Source organism: Myxocyprinus asiaticus, chromosome 48 (genome assembly GCF_019703515.2).
Source record: "Myxocyprinus asiaticus isolate MX2 ecotype Aquarium Trade chromosome 48, UBuf_Myxa_2, whole genome shotgun sequence".
In the NCBI taxonomy this organism is placed as follows: Eukaryota; Metazoa; Chordata; class Actinopteri; order Cypriniformes; family Catostomidae; genus Myxocyprinus; species Myxocyprinus asiaticus.
In genome coordinates this window covers 28,784,643-28,808,034 of record NC_059391.1, presented here as the reverse complement: position 1 = coordinate 28,808,034, position 23,392 = coordinate 28,784,643, and the positions used below count along the sequence as shown (strand labels likewise).

General features: G+C 38.3%; 1 protein-coding gene across 2 annotated transcripts in view; it reads right to left on the bottom strand.

Moving 5' to 3' along the window:
- The window catches only part of LOC127437102 (integrin alpha-11-like), a 563,744-nt gene extending 540,817 nt beyond the window's left edge, over window positions 1-22,927 (bottom strand). For both annotated transcript variants that reach the window (XR_007896521.1, XM_051691773.1), the window contains exons 1-3: window positions 22,786-22,927; window positions 12,741-12,852; window positions 58-167 (exon numbers count right to left, since the gene is read on the bottom strand). Coding sequence is in view for 1 of the 2 variants with exons in the window: in XM_051691773.1 (XP_051547733.1) it covers window positions 58-167; window positions 12,741-12,852; window positions 22,786-22,846 (283 nt within the window). In the remaining variant the exon portion in view is untranslated. The remainder of the gene's footprint in view (window positions 1-57; window positions 168-12,740; window positions 12,853-22,785) is intronic.
- Between the last annotated feature and the right edge of the window lie 465 nt (window positions 22,928-23,392).

Below are 23,392 nucleotides of genomic sequence, written 5' to 3'. Positions count from 1 at the left end.
AAGAATAAATCTTATTTATAATAATTTTATTTATGCATCAGACAGGTGATATAATACCTAGATGCAGTCGTGTGCAGTTTGTGATGGGTTTGCTGTCTAATGGACATCTGTAGACGTCACCTGTCTGGTGTGCACCGCTGCTCTCAAAGGGAGCGCCAACCAAGAGCCTGAAATACATATTATACTTCCTGAACATATATATATATATATATATATATATATATATATATATATACTGTATCTATACACATAAATAATCAGAATGTAAATGCAGGTTGGAAAGACCATCCTAGATAGAACACGTGCTGTATATATATATATATATATATATATATATATATATATATATATATATATATATATATATATATATACACACACACTGGCAGCCAAATGTTTGGAATGATGTACAGATTTTGCTGTTTTGGAAGGAAATTGGTACTTTAATTCACCAAAGTGGCATTCAGCTGATCATAAAGTATAGTCAGGACATTACTGATGTAAAAAACAGCACCATCACTATTTGAAAAAAGTCATTTTTGATCAAATCTAGACAGCAGCCATCACTCTAACACCTTATCCTTGAGTAATCATGATAAATTGATCATTTGGTACTAGAAAATCACTTGCCATTATATCAAACACAGTTGAAAGCTATTTGGTTCATTAAATGAAGCTTAACATTGTCTTTGTGTTTGTTTTTGAGTTGCCACAGTATGCAATAGACTGGCATGTCTTAAGGTCAATATTAGGTGAAAAATGGCAAAAAAGAAACAGCTTTCTCTAGAAACTCATCAGTCAATCATTGTTTTGAGGAATGAAGGCTATACAATGCTTGAAAAAGATTTCATACAAAGGTGTACACTACAGTCTTCAAAGACAAAGGACAACTGACTCTAACAAGGACAGAAAGAGATGTGGAAGACCAGATGTACAACTAAACAAGAGGATAAGTACATCAGAGTCTCTAGTTTGAGAAATAGACACCTCACATGTCCTCAGCTGACAGCTTCATTGAATTCTACCCGCTCAACACCAGTTTCATGTACAACAGTAAAGAGAAGACTCAGGGGTGCAGGCCTTATGGGAAGAATTGCAAAGAAAAAAACACTTTTGAAACAGAAAATCAAAAAGAAAAGGTTAGAGTGGGCAAAGAAACACAGACATTGGACAACAGATAATTGAAAAAGAGTGTAATGGATCTTAACCCCATTGAGCTTTTGTGGGATCAGCTAGACTGTAAGGTGCTTGAGAAGTGTCCGACAAGACAGACACATCTATGGCAAGTGCTACAGGAAGTGTGGGGTGAAATGTCACCTGAGTGTCTGGACAAACTGACAGCTAGGATGCCAAGGATCTGCAAAGCTGTTACTGCTGCACGTGGAGGATTTTTTGATGAGAACTCTTTGAAGTAGATTAAGTTTTTTCAAATTATAATAACAATTTTTCACATTATTAATGTCTTGACTATACATTGTGTTCAGTTGAATGCCACTTTGGTGAATAAAAGTAGCAATTTCTTTCCATAAGACCAAAATCTGTACATTATTCCAAATTTTTGGCCACCAGTGTATATAAATAAAACATGCATTATTCGATCGTGTTTAAATGTTTGATGTATTGTGTAAATATACAACTACCTAGCAGCCACCAGAACATCCTAGTAACTGCATAGCAACAGCCTAGCAACTACCCAGAACACCCTAGCTAGTAACTGCATAGCAATGGCCTAGCTGCCACCCAGAACACCCTAGAAACCGCATAGCAACAGCCTAGTTGTAATCAAGAACACCCTAGTAAATACATATCAACCATCCACAACAACCCTATTATTCGCATAGCAACAGGTTAGCTGCCACCTGGAACACTCTAGTAAACACAAATCAACACCCTAGCAACCACTTAGAACACCCTAGTAACCATATAGCAGTGGCCTTGCTGCCATCCAGAACACCCCATTAGCCGCATAGAGACAGCCTAGCAATCACCCAGAACACCCCCAGTAACCACATAGCAATGACCTAGCAACCACCCAGAACACCCCTAGTAACTGCATAACAATGACCTAGCAACCACCTAGAACACCCCCAGTAACCACATAGCAACAGCCTAACTGCCACCCAGAACATCCCTAGTAACCACATAACAATGACCAAGCTGCCACCCAGAATACCCTAGCAACCGCATAGCAACGGCCTAGCTGCAACCTGAGTTTTGAATGGAAAAGCACCAAAAATCTAGTTCAATGTGAACTGTTTTAACTTTAATTATTTGTTGTTTAAATAAAGTTTTAAAAACTCTGTTTTTATTTCGGAAAAACTGCAGATATAAAAATTACAGTTGAATACAATTCATGAGAGACATTAAATTAAACAATAATAAGTTCCCTGTCGATTCAGTTCACTCGACATTGCCGTAAGCACTATGGGGAAGTCCTTCTAGATGACCTTGTTGAAACCATTATACAATCACGCCAATCCTCTGATTGGCAATGGTGTCTGAGCCCCGCCCCTTCAGGTGCGCAGTTGGCTTATATAAGCGGGCGCTCAGTCACCATTTCTTCAGAATTTTCTTCCTTCAAGACTACGAACTTCATCTTTGTCTTGACTCGTCACCTGTGCTCAGCACCTGCACTGAGAGGCTTTCCACTCCCCTGTGTGTTTCACTGAAGAGTTCTCCACATCGCCGTCAAAGATGCTCTCGGTGAACAGGTTCTTCGCTTCAGACGCTCATCGTTGATCAACACGGTTGAGAGACAGAAACAGCAGTATCACAGCAGTACCTGCTTCCCACAGCACTCCTGCTGGAGTTACTGTATCCTTTTGATATATATGTGGTGGTGGTGGGGGTGTGGTTGTGCGCCGGCTTATGAATGGAGAGCGAGATCAGGAGATAAGAACAGTAAGGATCATCACCTGGCAATGATTGTCTCTAACAGCTGTTTGTCATTGCAGTGAGAGTGGAGACAGGTTTGAAAAAAGAGCCGGATGCCAGTGAGGAGACAGAGCTGCCACGCACACACTAAGACTGTGCTGTTATTACGATTACACTGAAAAGCGAATTTGTGTTTGTAAAAATAAAAAGTACCTTTTTGAGTAGGATCTCTCCGTCTCCCGCTTCCTCTTTTCCATTAAGAGACCTTTTACACTGGTGGCGATACCCGGGATTTAAGGGAGGAAGAATGCCACCATGGATACCTCACCTCTGGAGGATGTTTTCAAGACCCTCGCCAGCATCCAGCAGACACAACATCAGGCCCTCCTCGAGCTGCGCACCGAATAGGAGCAGCGGCTCATTGCGCTCTTCCAGGCCCAAGCGGAGGACCGGCAGATATTCCGGAGCTTGCTGCACCAGGAGGGGGCTGCTGCCACGACCCCGGACCCTGCGACCGCCCCGCCCCAGGTTCCACTAGTCAAGATGGGCTCCCAAGATGATCCAGAGGCCTTCCTGGAGCTCTTTGAGCAGACGGCGTGGGCATGCGGATGGCCGAGCACCCAGTGAGCAGTCCGGTTAATCCCGTCTGAATTTCAGAGTGTCTTACCCCGTCAACACTCAAGGTTTATATAGTGACCATCTCAGCATACCAAACCCTGGAGGCTGGCTCGCTGATAGGCAAACATCTAGTCATAAAGTTCCTTAGGGGAGTGAGGCATTTGAACACCCCTTGCCCTGAATTGGGACTTAAATTTGGTGCTGAAGGTACTCACAAACTCCCCGTTCGAGCCACTGGAATCTGTTGAGCTGCAGGTGCTTTCCTTAAAGGCCGCACTCCTATTGGCTTTGGCCTCGGCCTCATTTAAACAAGTGGGTGACTTTGATCTGGTTTGGTCCAGATCTGTCAAAAGCCACTATTAAACCTAGAAAGGCTACATGTCTAAGGTTTTATCAATGCTCTACAGGGCTCAGGTGGTTAGTTTGCAAGCCTTCTTTCCCCCACCATTTAATTCAGATGAAGAGCAATCTATGCACATGTTATGCCTGGTGAGAGCATTGCATACAGTACATATGTTGAGCGCACATGTCAATTTAGGCTGTCAGATCAGCTCTTTATTTGTTATGGAGGATGCACAAAAGGAATTTCCATTTCCAAACAAAGGCTCTCCCATTGGTTCGTTGATGCGATCGCCCTCGCTTATGAATCACAGGGCGTGAATTGCCCTTTTGGTGTCAAAGCACATTCAACCAGAGGCATGGCCTCTTCATGGGCATGGACAAACAGTGTGTCCTTACAGGACATATGTTTGGCAGCAGGATGGTCCTCACAAAACTCGCGAGATGTTATAACCTGGACGTGGCGTCCATCTCCTCACAAGTCCTCTCTGTATAGAGTGCATCTTACATTCATGCAGGTAAGCCCAAGCCTTTATTACGGGCGGGCTACCGATTATAACTGCTGCTTTAAAACTCATAAATACTCCCATAAGAAATAAAACCTACTTTTTCAACTATGTTGTGAGAGGGTTAATAAACCATACTGTGTATATCTATATGGTTCATATAGATCCCAGACTACATTAATTTCCATCTGGCGTCCGCCATGTGGGACTATTCATATACACTTTAATATGACTTTTAAGTCATCGGCCTGTGACTCCTTATGAATATCTCTGTTTAGTGTTATAACTCTGGGAGTGTAGTCACGTAGTGCAATGTGATGGGATACTGTTCCCAATAGTGCTTAAGGCAATGTCGAGTGAACTGAATCAATAGGGAATGTCTACGGCTACACATGTAACCTCAGTTCCTGAGATGAAGGGAAAGAGACATTGCCAAAGCTGGCCGCACTACTACTTCAGAGTTTCATAACACAAATGACTCACTCTTGTCCCTCAGTCAGAAAGGACTGTTCCATAGTGCTTACGGCAATGTTCCCTTCATCTCATAGAACCGAGGTTACATGTGTAACCAGAGACATTACCGGCACAATGAGGCAAATGGTACTTCAAACAATAATTTTATGAGAAACACAAACAGGATCACAATTTCTACATTCCAGCAACGTTTCAAGGCTCCAATCAAAGTAATTCACTTCCTGATAGGAGAAAAACAGTACATGAGATGACAGCATGGAACTGTTAAGCAGACTTTTCCAGCTTCTAAGGTGCATTTGAGCCAGAGCCAAAACCAGAAACCAACTGCAAAGCACAGTAATGCTTTTGCGTTCAAATCAAAATGTTTAGAACTGCGACGACAACCCGCAAACATAAAGTTTGGCCTGTGGAATCCATCCATGTCAATGTTTACATTCCTGCACTGCTACTGTGACCTATCTCTGTGTGTTTTTAATCACAGGAATGTTTCTGTCAGTCAGTTTGCAGTCTTGTCATACCTCTTATAAAAACCCAGCAACCCCCCCCCCAGCTTTAACCAGACTAATGTAGTTTGCAGGTTTCAGCTGGTTTTCACTGGTCAGGCTGGTTTAGTTTAGTGGTTTTAAAGGGCTTTGGGCCATTTGTTAGCTGTTCAGGCTGGTAGACCAGTTAAACTAGCTAAGACCAGCAAACTGCCTTATGGTGGTGGTGTAGTGGACTAAAGCACTGTACTGGTAATCAGAAGGTTGTTGGTTCAATCCCCACAGCCACCACCATTGTGTCCTTGAGCAAGGCACTTAACTCCAGGTTGCTCCAGGGGGATTGTCCCTGTAATAAGGGCACTGTAAGTTGCTTTGGATAAAAGTGTCTGCCAAATGCATAAATGTAAATGTTGGTAAACCAGCTATATTATTTAGCTGAATCCTCTGCTTGTTTTTGTACATGCACCATGGAAATACCATGTTAAATAAATAATCATTGAGTTCATGGTTCAGAATCATTCATGGTATTACCATCTGATACCTTCGCTGTACCATGTTACTACCAGAGTACGGTTTGTAGTGTTTGTTTTTACTTTAAGATGTGGTGTATTGTGTTTATTTTGGGGGATATGCAGCACTCTCAGTTCCCACAATGCACCACTTTCTGAACGTCAGTCACTACTGGAATGTACTGTCACTTTTTGGCACCTGTAGTGAAGGTTTAGTCTATCCTGAGGCAAAGTTATTTGAGGAACGTCTAGTTAAATCTAGTCCTTTTCCCGAGCCATCCAATGCTAATACAACATGTCAGAGCTTTCAGAATAAATTGGTGATCAACTGTGGGCTGACAGTTTAAACAGTTTCTCTCTTACCTGAAAAAACCTACGAGTATCTTAACATACCCTTAAAGGAATGCATCACATTTACTGACCTAATTTATCAATCTAAAACCATTTTAAAAAGACTAGCCTAACTGAAAAAAAATGCTTTATGTGGTAACGTATAAATTAACTGCTTTCATTTAATTCAAAAATATTTAATATGACGAAATCAACCTGACTACATGAAGTTACACTAACAAAATTTATTTTAAAGGAATGTTCCAGGTTCAACACTAACTAATCTCAGTCGACGGCATTTGTGGCATAATGTTGATTTCCACTAAAAATAATTCTGACTTGCCACTCGTTTATTTAAAAAAAAAAAAAAAAAAAATGCCGGTTACAACCCAGATAGCACACGTACATCTCCAAGATGTCTGTTTTAGATCTTTTCATCAAACATTCTAAATCATAAACGTCTCAAAGACATCTGATGAATGTCTTATTGACATCTGAGAGATAATGTCTTACAGACGTATTGAAGATGAGCAAGCAATGTGAAAATATACGTTTTTAAGATGTAAACACACACATCAAATAGACCTCTGGGTGATGTACATCTGCAATACATCTATATAATAAGACATTCATCAGATGTCTTTGAGATGTTTATGATTTAGAATGTTTGTAAAGCTGATCTTTTTAAATAGCACCTATTATGGTTTTTAAACGTGCCTAATTTTGTTTTAAAGGTCTCATACAATAGATTTACATGCATCCAAGGTCAAAAAACACTTTAATTTGCTCATAATTTAAATTGCAGCATTACCTTTTTTCCCAGTGTCAAAAACGACTCGTTCAATGATCTGTTCTAAAGGATTCATTCTAAACTCCTCCTTTCAGAGAGCATACTCTGCTCTGATAGGTCAGATGTCCCAGTCTGTTGTGATTGGTCTACCGTTTAGTGTAGTGTTTGAGGGCGGGTCAAAGCTGTTCGCGAGCAGCCAATGAAGACCAGAGGCGGGTTTTTTGTTACCAAATTACGTAGGTTAGTACAGGAAGTAAGTCTGGAATCACTAACGACTCGTTTCAGGTGTTCAGAATCGGTTCTTTCTTTTGGGAGTCAATAACTCCATTTGTCGTGCACTTTGATTTCTGAAACTTTGCAGACTTTTTTACATTCACAAACAGCTATAAAACACACTACATGAAAGGTCATATTTGAAAAAGATGTTTAGCAGATGTTAATTAGATTGTGATGCTTTCCAGATGAAAAGATCTAAAACAGACATCTCGAAGATGTACGTGTGCTATCTGGGAATCATACATGTTAACATAAATTTAGTGTGATAAAATTGTTTAATAACCTTATCTGTGTAAAGTTATATTCAATATTACAACTTTATTGCCATGACGACGTAACGCCACAATAAAATCATATTGAATAGACTTTTTCATACTAAAATCATGTTAATATGTATATTGTATAACATTTAAAATGGTGTGTATTTTAATGTTTATGTATGTATGACTTTCTGTAACCGCGATTTTCTTCTTTTTTTAAATTTGTTATAAACAAGCAGTGAGTTGAAATTATTTGCTGTGGTAATCAACATTGAGATTAACTTGTATTGAACCCGGAACATTCCTTTAAAGGATAGATCAAGTGGAAATCGATAATTAAAGTAACAATTCCAGGTTCCCACTTTTTACAGACTTTTTCACGAGCAAAAGAAAAGCCCATAGACTTATATTGAAGGAGGGACCTGAGCCATATCTAGAGATCAGAATATCATAAACACTCAAGGGTGGACTCGTTTGACTTGGGACAGTGAGCAACCACCTAGAAACCTGGCAGAACACCCTAGCATCCAACTAGGTTAAATAATGTATTCAATTCACCCACCATTGGCAGGTGTGGCAAAACGTTAATTTTGGACCCTGCCTTTACTGTTTAAATCATCTAGTCATTCTTACGAGTAAACAGGATGCAATAAGACTGCAGTGGGCATTTTTGGAATAGCATTGCAAGAATGAACACCATAAATGAACTTATGTATACCCATATTTGCTTAGTCCAATACGAACACCCCTTGCGCTTCTGTTAAGTCACATTCTAGCGAATTGAAAAACAAAATTCCTCTCTCTCTCTGCACAGTAAATCACATTCCAAGAGGAATGCAGTTTGTCTTGTGTTCCGCCAGCCTGAGATGGGATGCACAGGAGGGGGTTTGGGAATTACAAGCCACAAAACACATACTTTCCAGAGCGCACAAGTGCTGCGCAAACGCTCGCAGACAGGTCGAGACAAGTGCAAATACTTTCCACTTATTTACCTGTGCACATCAAAGGCCCGAGATTTCTCAATGCCGGGGACCACGAGTTCTCCATCAAGGATGACAAACCTCACGATTAACAAAGAGGAAGCTGGCGTCCGGATTTGGGGGTTTTGGTGTGGTTGGAGATTAGTTAATGATGTGTATTGTTTTGTGTGTCTGGGTTTTTATGACTCAAAAACAATTCCCTGTGTTTTAATAGGCTGTAAACTGTGACAGTGTAATGGTTTAGAAGTAACTGATTTGCTTTGACATAAGTTACAGTAAAAAGCTGGCAGGGTTACAGTAATGGGGGGTGTATTGTTTGCTCAACTATATTTTCCTATTTCGAAAACAGGAGCTTTAGTTTCTCAAACTAATCTATAACAATCTCACTATACCGTATAGCTGCAGTATCTCACAGGACGGAACCTGCTGTGCCTGATAAATAGAACTTATGTCATTGTATTTTTTATCCTTAATGGTTTTTGTTTATAGCTCATTTGATTCCCATGAATCTGTGCGCAGGCGCTGGCAGTAGTTGAAGTTTGACGTGTCAAGAGGAGCAGAGTTTGATTTACTTTTGTGAGGGTGATACGTCTTCATGCTGGGAGAATTTCAAGGCAGATTCTGAAACGTCGTCTTTGCCAGCAGACGGCAGAACCAGGATGTGTGTGTCAAGTGTGTGCGACTGCATTTCATAACAATATTTCATCTGAAAAAGCGAACGGATAAGAGTATTTATGACTATAAGACTATCCTGCAAACGATTACTGAAGTTCTGTTTTTCCCTGCTGCTATCAGCAATAGCACAGTTGAGAACTCTTGAATATCTCCTTTGTTTCTCTTAGACAGTGATGAGATTAAATGGAGAGCAAACGGAGTCTTTTGAGAGTTTCAGAAGAGATCTCAATTATGTCTCAAACTGTGCTCAGATTTGCGTTTCTCATCAAATTCTATCAAGAGCAAAACACACACACACACACACACAACATTTTAACAATGAGGTAAGAAAAATACACGTGTTTTCCCTTTCTTACCCCATTGGAAAATCGTTTTCTTCTTGTTATAGGCATAAATGTTACACAATTTTGTTAGATTTCTGTGAAAACAAGACATAAATATCTGATGTAATTTTGCTTATCAAATAAATTTATGTTTTTTAAGAATTTTTACATATTTTTACTGGAAAATAAGACAAAAATAGTCAGTAAGAAAATAATTTTTTGCAGTGTATCGGTTAAATCCAAATGTGTCAACCGGTAGAAATTTTCGACTATCGTTTCTTTCTCGGTTATGCAAAATGCACGTTCCAATCAGAAGACGTTGCGTTATTTTTTATCCATCATTAGCTTTATTTTGCTGTAAAAGATGCCCTTTTTTTACTGTCTTGGATGAGTGAAAATGAAAACATTTTATGCGCAAGTTCTATTTCTTGCCTCCTAAATTTTTTATTTATTTTTTTATCTGTCAAAGTTATGGACAGCGGGGGCCTGGGTAGCTCAGCGAGTATTGACGCTGACTATCACACCTGGAGTCACGAGTTCGAATCCAGGGCATGCTGAGTGACTCCAGTCAGGTCTCCTAAGCAACCAAATTGGCCCGGTTGTTAGGGAGGGTAGAGTCACATGGGGTAACCTCCTCGTGGTCACTATAATGTGGTTCTCATTCTCGGTTGGGCACGTGGTGAGTTGTGCGTGGATGCCGTGGAGAATAGCGTGAGCCTCCACACATACTAGGTCAACAAGCCACGTGATAAGATGCACGGATTGACGGTCTCAGACGCGGAGGCAACTGAGATTCGTCCAGAGCCACCCGGATTGAGGCGAGTCACTACGCCACCATGAGAACTTAGGAATTATCTGTCAATTAAAAAAAAAAAAATTGGTAAAATTTAAAGTTTTCCAATTAACGCGACTTCTGTTCCAGTCACTTCAAAAATCATGTTTAATAATTTTGAAGTGATTGGAACCAGAAGTTGTTTAAACCGGAAATTTTACGTTAAATGAAACGTTTGTTATTTTTTCAGATGCTTTTGAATCAGTCTATAAAAATGTATACATGTACTGTTGAAGTCAGAATTTACATTCACTTAGGTTGAAGTCATTAAAACTCATTTTTTAACCACTCCACAGATTTAATATTAGCAAACTATAGTTTTGGCAAGTCATTTAGGACATCTACTTTGTGCATGACACGAGTAATTTTTTCAACAATAGTTTACAGACAGACTGTTTCACTTTTAATGGACTATATCACAATTCCAGTGGGTCAGAAGTTTACATACACTAAGTTAACTGTGCCTTTAAGCAGCTTGGAAAATTCCAGAAAATGATGTCAAGCCTAATTTAGCTTCTGATAGGAGGTGTACTGAATTGGAGGTGTACCTGTGGATGTATTTTAAGGCCTACCTTCAAACTCAGTGCCTCTTTGATTGACATCATGGGAAAATCAAAAGAAATCAGCCAAGACCTCAGAAAAAAATTGTGGAGCTCCACAAGTCTGGTTTATCCTTGGGAGCAATTTCCAAACACCTGAAGGTACCACGTTCATCTGTACAAACAATAGTACGCAAGTATAAACACCATGGGACCACACAGCCATCATACCGCCCAGGAAGGAGACGCATTCTGTCTCCTAGAGATGAACGTAGTTTGGTGCGAAAAGTGCAAATCAATCCCAGAACAACAGCAAAGGACCTTGTGAAGATGCTGGAGGAAACAGGTAAACAAGTATCTATATCCACAGTAAAACGAGTCCTATATCGACATAACCTGAAAGGCTGCTCAGCAAGGATGAAGCCACTGCTCCAAAACCGCCATAAAAAAGCCAGACTACAGTTTGCAAGTGCACATGGGGACAAAGAACTTACTTTCTGGAGAAATGTCCTCTGGTCTGATGAAACAAAAATTGAACTGTTTGGCTATAATGACCATCGTTATGTTTGGAGGAAAAAGGGTGAGGCTTGCAAGCCGAAGATCACCATCCCAACTGTGAAGCATGGGGGTGGCAGCATCATGTTGTGAGGGTGCTTTGCTGCAGGAGGGACTGGTGCACTTCACAACATAGATGGTATCATGAGGAAGGAAAATGATGTGGATATATTGAAGCAACATCTCAAGACATCAGCCAGGAAGTTAAAGCTCGTCACAAATGGGTCTTCCAAATGGACAGTGACCCCAAGCATACCTCCAAAGTTGTAGCAAAATGGCTGAAGGACAACAAAGTCAAGATATTGGAGTGTCCATCACAAAGCCCTGACCTCAATCTGATAGAAAATTTGTGGGCAGAACTGAAAAAGTGTGTGCGAGCAAGGAGGCCTACAAACCTGACTCAGTTACACCAGTTCTGTCTGGAGGAATGGGAAAAATTCCAGCAACTTATTGTGAGAAGATTGTGGAAGGATACCCAAAACGTTTGACCCAAGTTAAACAATTTAAGGCAATGCTACCAAATACTAACAAAGTGTATGTAAACTTCTGACCCACTGGGAATGTGATGAAAGAAATAAAAGCTGAAATAAATCATTCTCTCTACTATTATTCTGACATTTCACATTCTTAAAATAAAGTAGTGATCCTAACTGACCTAAGACAGGGAATGTTTTCTATGATTAAATGTCAGGAATTGTGAAAAACTGAGTTTAAATGTATTTGGCTAAGGTGTATGTAAACTTCTGACTTCAAATGTATATCATGATATATCATGAATGACCAAAAATTTCTAGAATATCACAATTGTTTTTTGCTTATCGCTAACACCAACTATTCACATTCATTTTACAAATCTATACTCTTATTGTATGCGCTCACAAAATATTCTAGCCTATTCTTAAGATTTACGCATTTCAATTTCACTACAAAATTCCATCAAATTGAATTGTCATTTTTAACTAAATTAAATGAAGAAAACTTAAAATAAGATTACTCAATTCAATTTGATGGAATTTTGTTATTAAATTGAAATGCAGAAATCTTAAAATATTTGTTTTTTTCTGAGTGTGTAATTAAACGACTCATTTGTGTCTATTTTAATTTCTGCAAAGGAACTTTAGAACAAACTTTAGAGACCAAGTGTATACTTCAGTGAATTAGACGTCTCCTGAGCCGCAAAAGAGCCTCCTGTTCTTCTGGTCCTACAAATCTAAAATTAGCAATTTAACTTCAAGAATGCCGTCATAAACAAGTTTTCATCCTGAACTTTTGGAAACTCTTGTCTTCTCCCCGGTCAGTATGGTTCTGCTGAATGTTATAGAATGAGAGAAATCTTTTCAGATAAGTTACAGAGATCATTTCCAATAAGAAGCCTTACCATTTCCGCCCCTTGGCCTCATGTTGTTGGACCGTGTATCCGAACTGTGCCTCCTTCGAGCCCTGGATGATTTTTGCGTGTCTTGTGTCAATGTTAAAGCAGCTTTGAGGTCCTAAAAGAAACAGAAACAGAAAAACAATCTTGCTTTGTAATGGTATTTGGCATGAACATTTTGAATGGTTCATTGACCAAATGTTTAAATGCAACAATATGTTTAACCAAAGTGCTTTAATCAATGAAAAGGAACGCTGATTCTGTCAGAGCCCACAGTTCATTTGTTAGGAAAGTTAAGAAAGCACAATTTATCTCACAATGTCTAGACGATTAACAGCCTACAGTATCTGACCACATGAAAGAAGAGACAAATTCAAGCGTAAGGCCATCAGCAAAACTGATCAAAGGGAATTCTGTCTCCTTAAAGCCCATTCCACTTCCTCTGAATCTAGATGGGCAGTCGCAGCGGCTCTCAACGGTAGAGGCCTCTGGATTTCATTCAAATGTTCATCTGGAAAGGTCACTTGGACGCGAGGCAAGGATATGGTATCATAGAAGTGATGTCACATCACCTTTCAAGTTTAATTTCCTCGGGAAACGTTTCCTCTGACAGGAAAAAAGGAAAAGGGTCAAGATGGGATTTTTGAATCATTTCATAAAATGTTCCTCTTTTTCTCTGAATGTTTGCTTGCCAACCCCCCTTGAGAAGTTTTTCACACTGAATTACTATGTCTTTCTTCCGTGAAAGAAAAAAGGAGATGTATAGTAGAATGTTCACGCTGCTCTTTTACATACAACCAAAATGTGAATGGCTGCGGTGGCTGTCGAGCTCCAAACACTGAAAATCATCTGTATTTTTGTCTTGTTTTCCAGCAAAAATATGTAAACTTTCTTAAACAACATACATTTACTAGAGAAGCAAAATAACATATTTTTATATAAATATTTTTATACAGTACAGATAGTTTGTCTTGTTTTCAGAGAAATGTAACAAAATGTAGTAATATGTATGCTTATAACAAGAAAAAAAAAACTCATCTGAAAACCAAACTTAATATCTTCTGCCATGTTTTAAGGCTGTTTAGATAACTTGTTAGATTTACTTAATTATTAGTCACAGGTTTTGCACAATTATTCTAAGTAAATTTTAATGGTATAAAATTATGTGCAGTATATATGATTCAGAAACCCTTGTTATTAGTGACACCTGTGGCCGTTAAGTGAACTGCAGCCTGTTGCTCGTGCTCGTGCACACACTCCATAGGGACGCGAGCGAGCATCGATCAAAACAATGACGTAACGTACAAAGACACTGAACGTGATTCACCGGCATCATGCTGACAGATGAGGTAGCATAATTAAAATTACACAGTCATGATTGTTTTACTACTAACTTTGAGACTGCTGGAACAGGGCTAATATAAAGTGTGGATATAGGTCTGACTATGCGAGACTGTAGTTTGAAGTGATCACTTTTCTTTGCATGATACATTGACTGCATTTATATGATAGCCTATGTCGGCGTTAGCTAGCTTGCCAGCTTTATCAATAGCTGTTAGCTAAATTTGGTGGATGATGACAGTAGCTGTTTATAAAATAGACTGTACATTATAAATATGCTGACACAATTCAGTATTGATGTGATCACAACTGTCATGTTGATATATCGATGCGCTATTGTTTTATAATAATAGAATGTATATATTTTCTGTATAACCAAGTTACGTTACACTAATGAATGGAGCTTTTTGCATAATCTTGAACATTGTCTAGCATTCATTTCATGTGTTATTGTAGTTTAGCTCAAATGACACAGATCAATCCTTATGGCACTATATTTCACATGCTTTGCAGTTATGTAAGTTTACCTTTCCAATAAGAAAAACACCAATTCAGGGTCAGTTTTGATCCCCAAAACCGAACGAAGGTCCCTCCAGGAATCAAATGCCCTGCCGATGTTCACTCTAGTTTTCGCTCGATCACGATCACGTTCCCGCTTAGCCAGACGGGATTCAGTAGATAAATGTATTTTTTGTCTTACTCTGAGTTTGTGTAGGAGTCGGTGTTGTGCTGGGAGCCGGATGTTTGCTGGATTCCATCTCTAAGATAACGTTACCTAGTGTTGCAGTTTGTTGTCGCTGTTGAATAGCAGAAGAGAAGCACTGAGGCTCTCGGGAGAGCGCATAAATGTCACATCCTTTGGATTTTCCCGGCAAAAGCGACCCGCTCCCTTCGCATGAAAATCAGTCTACAGGCTTTAATAGGCAACATAGGAAGTCCAGGAAGGGCTCATTTTATAAGTTGTGTTACAAGCCGTTCATACATTGGCAACAAAAGGGTGAATATTACATGAAAACTGTAACATACTACACCTTTAATTTCAAAACATAATATTGATTAAAGTGAGTAAATTTAACTTAAACATTACAGGTAATGCAGTAACTTTTCTTTACAAATCTGATGTACATGTTATATAAATAAACTTTAATAGAACATTTCATTACAACACATTTTGAACTCTCTTTACAAACACATGTTTAATCATGTACCAAATTACATACAGAAGCCTTCCACAAGGAAAGCTTAATGCATGCTACGTAGACTAATAATCACTACCTTCCATTACTAGCGATGAGTCCAAGTTACAGAGCTGCGCACTCGGACCTCAACACTTGATAATTTTTTGGATCGTGAACGGGTGATTTTTAGTAGAAAATTAACTTCAGACTTCACAAAACAAGAAGTTAACAAAATCACTAATGAGAATGGAGTATATTAACTTTGGAAACAGTAAAAACCATGTAAGCTCATTAATTATTCAAGCAAGGTGCATGCTGGAAAAACACAATAAAAGAGAACATTAACCATCGTCAATTTTACTCAATCCTCCCATGTTCATATTGCTCAAAATGTATGTAACCAAGGGAACTTAAAGGGGTCATGTCATGAGAAATAACATTTTCCTTGATATTGACATATAAGAGGTCTTCCAACTATAAAAACATACTGTAAATTTCAGAACTCAAAACTTAATCCCCAATGCAATAAAAGCATTTATTGAAACCAATCTTCAAAAACGCCCGTTCTCTATTTCTGCGACTACACTACGTCACTTGGGGTACATTAATTCAATGACCAACCTCTACAGCTCAAAAACATTAACGCCTATTTAAAATCATCGCACCCTTGGCCCCGCCCACTGGTGCTTCAGTTCGTCCTCTGAGAGCGAGAGAGCAGGGCATAGGCCTACTGTGTCCTCACCATTCCTTAACACCAAAGGGGTCCCATCTGGACTATTTTTGATTACTTTTGTATTTAAACATGCACAGACAGACGTCTTTGACTGCTTGATACATATCTCTGGCTGCTTTTAAAAGATGCAGTGTCAAGTTACAACTCTGAAGAGAAGCTATTCTCTGTCATTCAGCTGCTGCCTCTTGCTGTTTTGAGCACAAACACATCATGGACACATTATTTTGCCTATCTGCGCTATTTTTAATTGTTGGTGTATGAAAACAAGCGCTGGATGGATGTCTTCGACCATTTAGATTAGTTTCTAGCGATGCGCATTTCAGTGCAGGATGATACTGGAAACTGGATGTGTCTTCAGCGTGGATTGTATGTATATTTTCGGCCCATATCAATGTGGATTGCTTGTGAACCAGTCATAAAACAATTCAAGCTTTGCAAAGGAACTGTTATTGAAGGATGGGGCAGTTAAAAACACTTGGACCCGATGCAACACAGAAAGTAAACAGTTCCATTAATGAATATTTTAAATATCATGACTGTTTGATTGTTTATGGTGCTGACATCCTGTTTACACCAGGCGCGTCCATTGACGTGATGCAACGCAGACTGTCTACACCAGGTGCGTTGACGCAAACTTACCAAAGGGTCCATTTGTGTTGTTGGCAGTAGTAGCGCCAGCACGTGCAGCACAAATTGAAACGGGGGCATCTTTTTACTTTTGGCACAATGCAACGCGCCACAATGAACACTTCTATGGTAGACAGCATCATTGAATATAATGGGTTCTATTGCTTTTGACGTGACTCTTGCGTCCGGTGTAGACAGATGTGCTTGAGATGAACAGTTTCATATATTCAGATGCACTGTGTTGGATGTGCGTTATGTGTAACGCCTGGAATTTAGTTTTATAATGTTGTGGAGCTTGTTCATTCTCTTCCGATTGAGTTTCAAAAATGGCTGGATTTAAGGGACTACACGCTGTTAGCCAATCAGAACAGTGGGTGTTTACGTTGAAGTTTTAAGGAGGCACTTATGCCAAAACCGAGTGTTTCAGAAAGAGGGCCAGAAACAGGGTAGAAAATTATTATATAGTACTAAATTATGTTTTAATGCTAACATTATCAGTGGACCTCAGGGAAGATTATAAAACATGTGTATATATATATATATATATATATATATATATATATATATATATATATATATATATATATATATAAGAACATTTCATTACCCCTTAAGTTGATTCAACTAAAAAATTGTCTCGTCAGCTTTATTTAATCCATGTGCGTTGGGACAACATTAATGTTTTTGTTTTTTTGGTTAACTTAAACTGGGCAGAGGATTTTTGGTTCCCTGCATGCTTGGCGTGAGACTCGAAAAGGAGAGTACATTTTAAAATTAAGTATTATTTTATGTGTCAGTGTGCAAGATGAATATAAATGGGGAGACTTGTTAGTGTTTAAAGGGGTCACGAAATGCATATATATATATATATATATATATATATATATATATATATATATATAAATATTATTATTATTATTTTTAGGTTCACTATGCAAAAAAAACAAGTCATATTGTAGTGTCACATGACCTTTTTCTACCTTGTCTTTGGCCCTCTGTCTGAAACGCTTGGTTTTCTGTGTACTTCACCTTTAAGACACGCCCACTGTTATGACTGGCCAACACCATTGAATAGCAAACTATAATATTTGAGGTATTATGACATGTTAAAGTTGGGTTTACTTGATTTGTTTAGGTTTCCTCTACTTGAAGTATTTAAGTTGAAATTACATGGAAATTTTATTACAGAAAACGCATTTCAAACATGTGGAACCACAATCCACGACTGAATCAAGTTCAGCCAAAGTGTGAACAACAGCTTGGAAAAGTTAAGTAAAATGAACTCAATTTAGTGAATAAATATGACAATGTTTTCTAATTCAGGATTGATTCATGATAATCGTTTGTAAAGAAAACAAACAATCCTAAATAATTCTAAATTTAATTCAGTACAAATGTAGAATTAACTTAGTATTTTAAAGCTCACACTTAAACTAAATTATTTATTGTAGAAACTACTTAATCTTTACTGCTATATTTACTTCACCACAAAAAAAGTGTATATCTACTGGAAAATAAGACAAAAGTACTCAGTCTTCAGCTAATCTCCATTATTTTGTCTTTTTGAGAGCCTGACACATGTGGTCATTATGAACTGTTGTTGTAAGGAAAAGATCCGCATGAAGATTCTTCAAAAAACTCTCCATTTGTATTTCATATAACAGCATATTGGTTTGGGGCAACAGGAGGGTGTGGAAATAATGACAGAATTTTCATTTTTGGGTGAACTATTCATCTAAATACTCTTGTGGTACTTTTACAATAGAATGACTCTAACGGAAGCTATTTGCTCAAAATCCTCTGGACCGTTGTGAAGACTTTATAACAGTAGAATTATGATTCACATGGTTGATTAAATCATGTGCTTTAATTTAAACACAAGCCCCAGTAAGAGCTGTAGCTCTAAGATACCTCAACATTTCAGTCGTAGCTCATTACTCTGTCTGAATAAAGCAAAAGTTGGACACTCAGACATTACACCCACATAACAAGCGTAAGATTCCAGTTTTTAAAGTTTTTTCGGTGTATTCAGGTAAAGCTCTTACTTAATTTTGAATTGGACAGGTGGGACAAAATCATAAACCTTTTTTTTTTTTTCTGTTGAACAATAAATGAGATGCACAGAGAGCGAACTCTACAAAACAATTCTTTAAGTATGAGCAATAGTTATACTGATGCCAAGAGTGTTGTCATGGTAACGCAAATAAAAAACCTTCTGCCTTTGAGACTTAATGACTGCCACGCATCGCAATGACATAAAACATTGCCCTTTTCACATGTGTTTGAATTTTAAATGTTATTTCATTTGTTAACGATGGGTGGGGGAGCAGGGATTATGCCCTTTCAGCTGAGCGCTCCTTAAAAATATCCTAGTTTATGACTTGCCTGTGTGCACACATTCATGCTGGAATAAAAATGTATGTATTTCCATTCCAAGACCTTTACTTTTAAAAAGTATAGCATTTAAAGGAATAAATTCTGTCATCCTTTACTCACCCTCGTGCCATTTCTTCTATAGAACACAAAAGGAGACGTTAAGCAGACTGTCAACTTTCTCTTTCATTGCATCTTTTTTTTTTTTTCCATACAATGAAAGTGACTGAGGCTGCAATCCCCAGACATTGTGCCTAACATTTCATTCTGTGTTCAGTGGAAGAACGTAAGTCTTACGGGTTTGGAACGACATGACGGTGAGTAAATCATGATAGAATTTTTGGTTGAACTATCCCTTTAAGAGATCCTGTCAATCAGAGAAGCATGTAAACAGTCTAATATATCTGTGCTCTCTAGTGGTTGCAACCAGTAAATGCAACCCTACTGAATCTACTCATCATGGGCTCTGGAATGTTTCTGGAATGTCCAATTCCATGCTTTAGGAGAGTGCAGTGGTTCCCTAACTTCTCATAGGACACACACCATTCTTTTCTTTGACAGCGAGCAGACATCACATCACCCTGTGTCATCTAAATATGCAAATAGCCGAGGCATAATCACATTTTTAACTGCAATGAAATGCATCTTTGCACATATGAATATATTAAGACAAATTTCAATATTTTAGTGAAATTAATGCTTTCATAAAGTTTGTGAAAAATCGTAATTTTTGGCGAATGGCTTGGTAGGTACGCTACCGTACATTCGCGTATTTCCATTGCATTGTCCAAACATTAGTGTAGACCTGTGCACTGTATTTACATATAGTATGTTTCTGTCATACAAATATTTTCTATACATAAATATATTTTCAATTTGGAAAAGTTTGCTCAAGGACAATCCAGCCAGCTGAATTCTGCTTCTCAAGTTCTCCCGGCTCTAAAGACGGATTTGTTAATGAATCAGTGTTTTTGAATGAATCTTATAAGTGAACGGATCAGTCTTGTTTCAGGTGTGAACAATGCCAGCGGCACAGGGGTGGCCGGGCAGGGACCAGCGATCGGTCTGTGGTGGCACAGAAATGTTAGGGCAGTCCGTGGAAAAGTGGAGGCACATGGATACAAAAACGGAGGGGAGTGGATACAGTGACACCTGGGACTGAGAGGTGCGGCGAGCTTGGTGTGCGCACTTGTTAAGTCTCCTGTGTGTTGCGGTTGTGCAGAGACGGTTCCACCTCTAAAAAACGAAATTGTGCCCAAGACAAAAAATGACCAATACGGCACTTGCGAGTGGGGTGGCCAATGGGGTGGCCAGGATTCGGCCCATGGTGGCCACGGCCACCCCCTAGCTCCGCCCCTGTTTTTAACTAAATGGTTGCGTTAACGATTCATTGATTTATTGACCCACTCAACGTACATTTCGTTCATTTTGTCGCCATCTACTGGCGTAAACTGTAATCGCAGAAATGTCCACTGAACGAATCTGAACAAATCTTTTTGGTGAAAATAGAAGCAACTGTTTAACTAAAGAAGTCTTATTACGAATATATGAAATACTACACATATTATGTTATAAATATTTTCTATATATAAATATATTTTCAGTTCGGAAAGGGCTGAATTCTACTCTTACTTCCGAGTTTAAAGACGGATGATGTTTCATTCATGAATGAATCAATGTTTTTGAATGAATCTTATAAGTGAATGGATTAATCTTGTTTTGCTTGTGAACGACTCTGTGTTTTTTAACGAATAGTTGAGTCATTGACTCACTCATAATACACAAAATGTTAATTTGTTGCCATCTATTGGCGTAAAGTGTAATCGCAGAAACTTACAAAATATGAACAAATCTTTTTTGGTGAACGGATTCGAAAGACTCGAGTCGCTGAGGTAAGAGTTCCCTTAGCGCAAATAAATACAAGGGATTTGATGCTTCTGAATTCATCTGCTGTGCTGTATCCAGTGAAAATCCAAGTAATCGAGCCCATGTAATACATATACCCTCTTGTTTAAGTGAACTTGAGCTCATCAGATTTGATTCATCCCAGTAAATCGAGTCTTTTAAATCAGTTCACCAAGAAGATTTCTTCAATTGGGCTCAAGTTCAGTCCCAGTAGGTGGCGAAACATTCTTGTTTTTACATTTTTTTATATGTTATGTATTATGCATTATTCGTTGACCGTAAAAAAATGGAAGTGAACAAGAATGATTCGTTCAAAAACACTGATTTGATACTGCTAGCGTTTACACTTACTGTAAGTGAAGCAAAAAAGATGCAACAACTACTGAAGCATGACGAACAGTACATAAAATACAGATTCTCGTGCATCATGCAATATAACGAACCACCTCCACAGTGTGCTGTTTGTTCGGAGGTGCTTGCAAATGACAGTTGACCTGTGAAACTAAAATGAAACGTATGAACCAAACACCCCACGTTCAAAGATAAACCTCTTGACTTTTTCCTCTGTAAAGACAAACCAAAAATTAACGGTGCGTTTACATGCACGTTCTTAATAAGCAGACAACGTGTTTGGTCACGTAAATGCATTAAACGGCATTCCTTTATTTGGTCTTAAAATGTCTTAAATGGTGTAAGAAGAAACCGATAGACACTGGTTGATTTGACCAGTCAAACCAGTGTGAAGCCCCGTTTTTTCGTACTCGAGTCGCAAGTTTCTCTCACGTTTATTGACAGTGAAGGAAGATTAAACACCGATTGACATACTCAACTGTCACCCTGACTACAGTAAGAGGTCTATAATATATATTTGTATTGGTAGTTATTTAAATAGTAAGTCAATGGTATTAGCAAAACCATTAAAACTTAATGTAAAACTACATGAAATATCATAATGTGTAGCAGTCCAAGATTTCAGAATTTTAAAGTATAGAAATTGTATTTCTATATTGTCATGCATGTTGATGCATTGATAATGTACACAGTGTTAAGAAAAATCACAAATTAGTTCTCATTAATTATGCTAAATGGTTGAGTCAATGATTCATTGATTTATTGACTCTCCTTTTACAATACGTTCATTTTGTCGCCATCTACTGGCGTAAACTGTAATTGCAAAAATGTCTACCGAACCAATCTGAACCAGTCTTTTTGGTGAAAATAGAAGCAACTGTTTAACTACATATTAAACATTATATTACAGATATTTTCTATATATAAATATATACGACTTCTGCAATTAAATGGAGATCAAGTAGAGACTTTTTGCTGTTGTTTCCCCTGAGAAAAGACCCCAGTAATATCACACGTGTCTCTAGAAGATTTCCAGAAAATCTCAACTTTGTCTCAAACTGTCAGAGATCTCAATCTGAACTCCAACATTCCTCATCAAATTCTTCCAGGACCAAATGAATCTGAGTTATACTATGCACATTCATTATAGATTTATACTCTTACTGTATGTCTATTTGTATTTCTTCTAAGGAATTTTACGAGAAACATCTGAGACTAAGTTAAAACTAAAATGAAATATATTCATAATTATGTGATCATATGTAACATACATGTGTAAGAGGGTCAAACCAGGAAAACCTCGAAAAGACACACACACACAGATGTAAACATACAGTATGTGTTTTATATTAAATGTCACTCAATCAAAACCCAACAACAAACACATGTTGATCACAATATCTATTGTAGACTATTCTATTGTTTGATGTACAGTTTTAGCTCACTTCTGGGGACAATTTTGTACCCAAAGAATAGAACTCATACATCTGTCAAACTCACACACACTCATACTTCACCAATACACACACTTTCACATAATTACCTGGCAGCAGAGCAGTGATCCACAACAGCAGGAGGTGAGTACACTCCATAAGTTCATACATGAATGAAACAGTGTGTGTGTGTGTGTCTGTGTGTGTGTGTGTGTCAGGTCCTCTAAGTGAGAGAAGAGAGTCCCGATCTGATTGAATCCAGAATGGCAGCAGAACTACATTTGGGAAGGAGGAGCTGACAGCTGCCACTAGGAGGAGAAGAGAACGAGTGACTATACTCAAACAGAGAGAGAGAGAGTGCATGTTGAGGACTGTTAATTAGACTACTAACCAGCTGAATGATATTTGAGGGCACAATTATCAGTGAATATTTAAAATTCACAACATACATCGTTTGACTTCAGGAGACTTGGAATATAGCGCACGAGTCATATGGACTACTTTAAATGGCATTTTTTATTTATTTATTTTTTTGGTGTCGAATTTATCACATTCAGCACTTATATACTCACTTAAGCTAAAACACAGTGGCTTTTGAAAATCAAACTTCTGGATGGAAAAACTAAACATCTGATACTTGAGATAAGGGACAAAACATGTCCTACATTCAAAATGATGGATGGATCAAATTAAAATAGGAAGTTTTTGTGTGTCTGA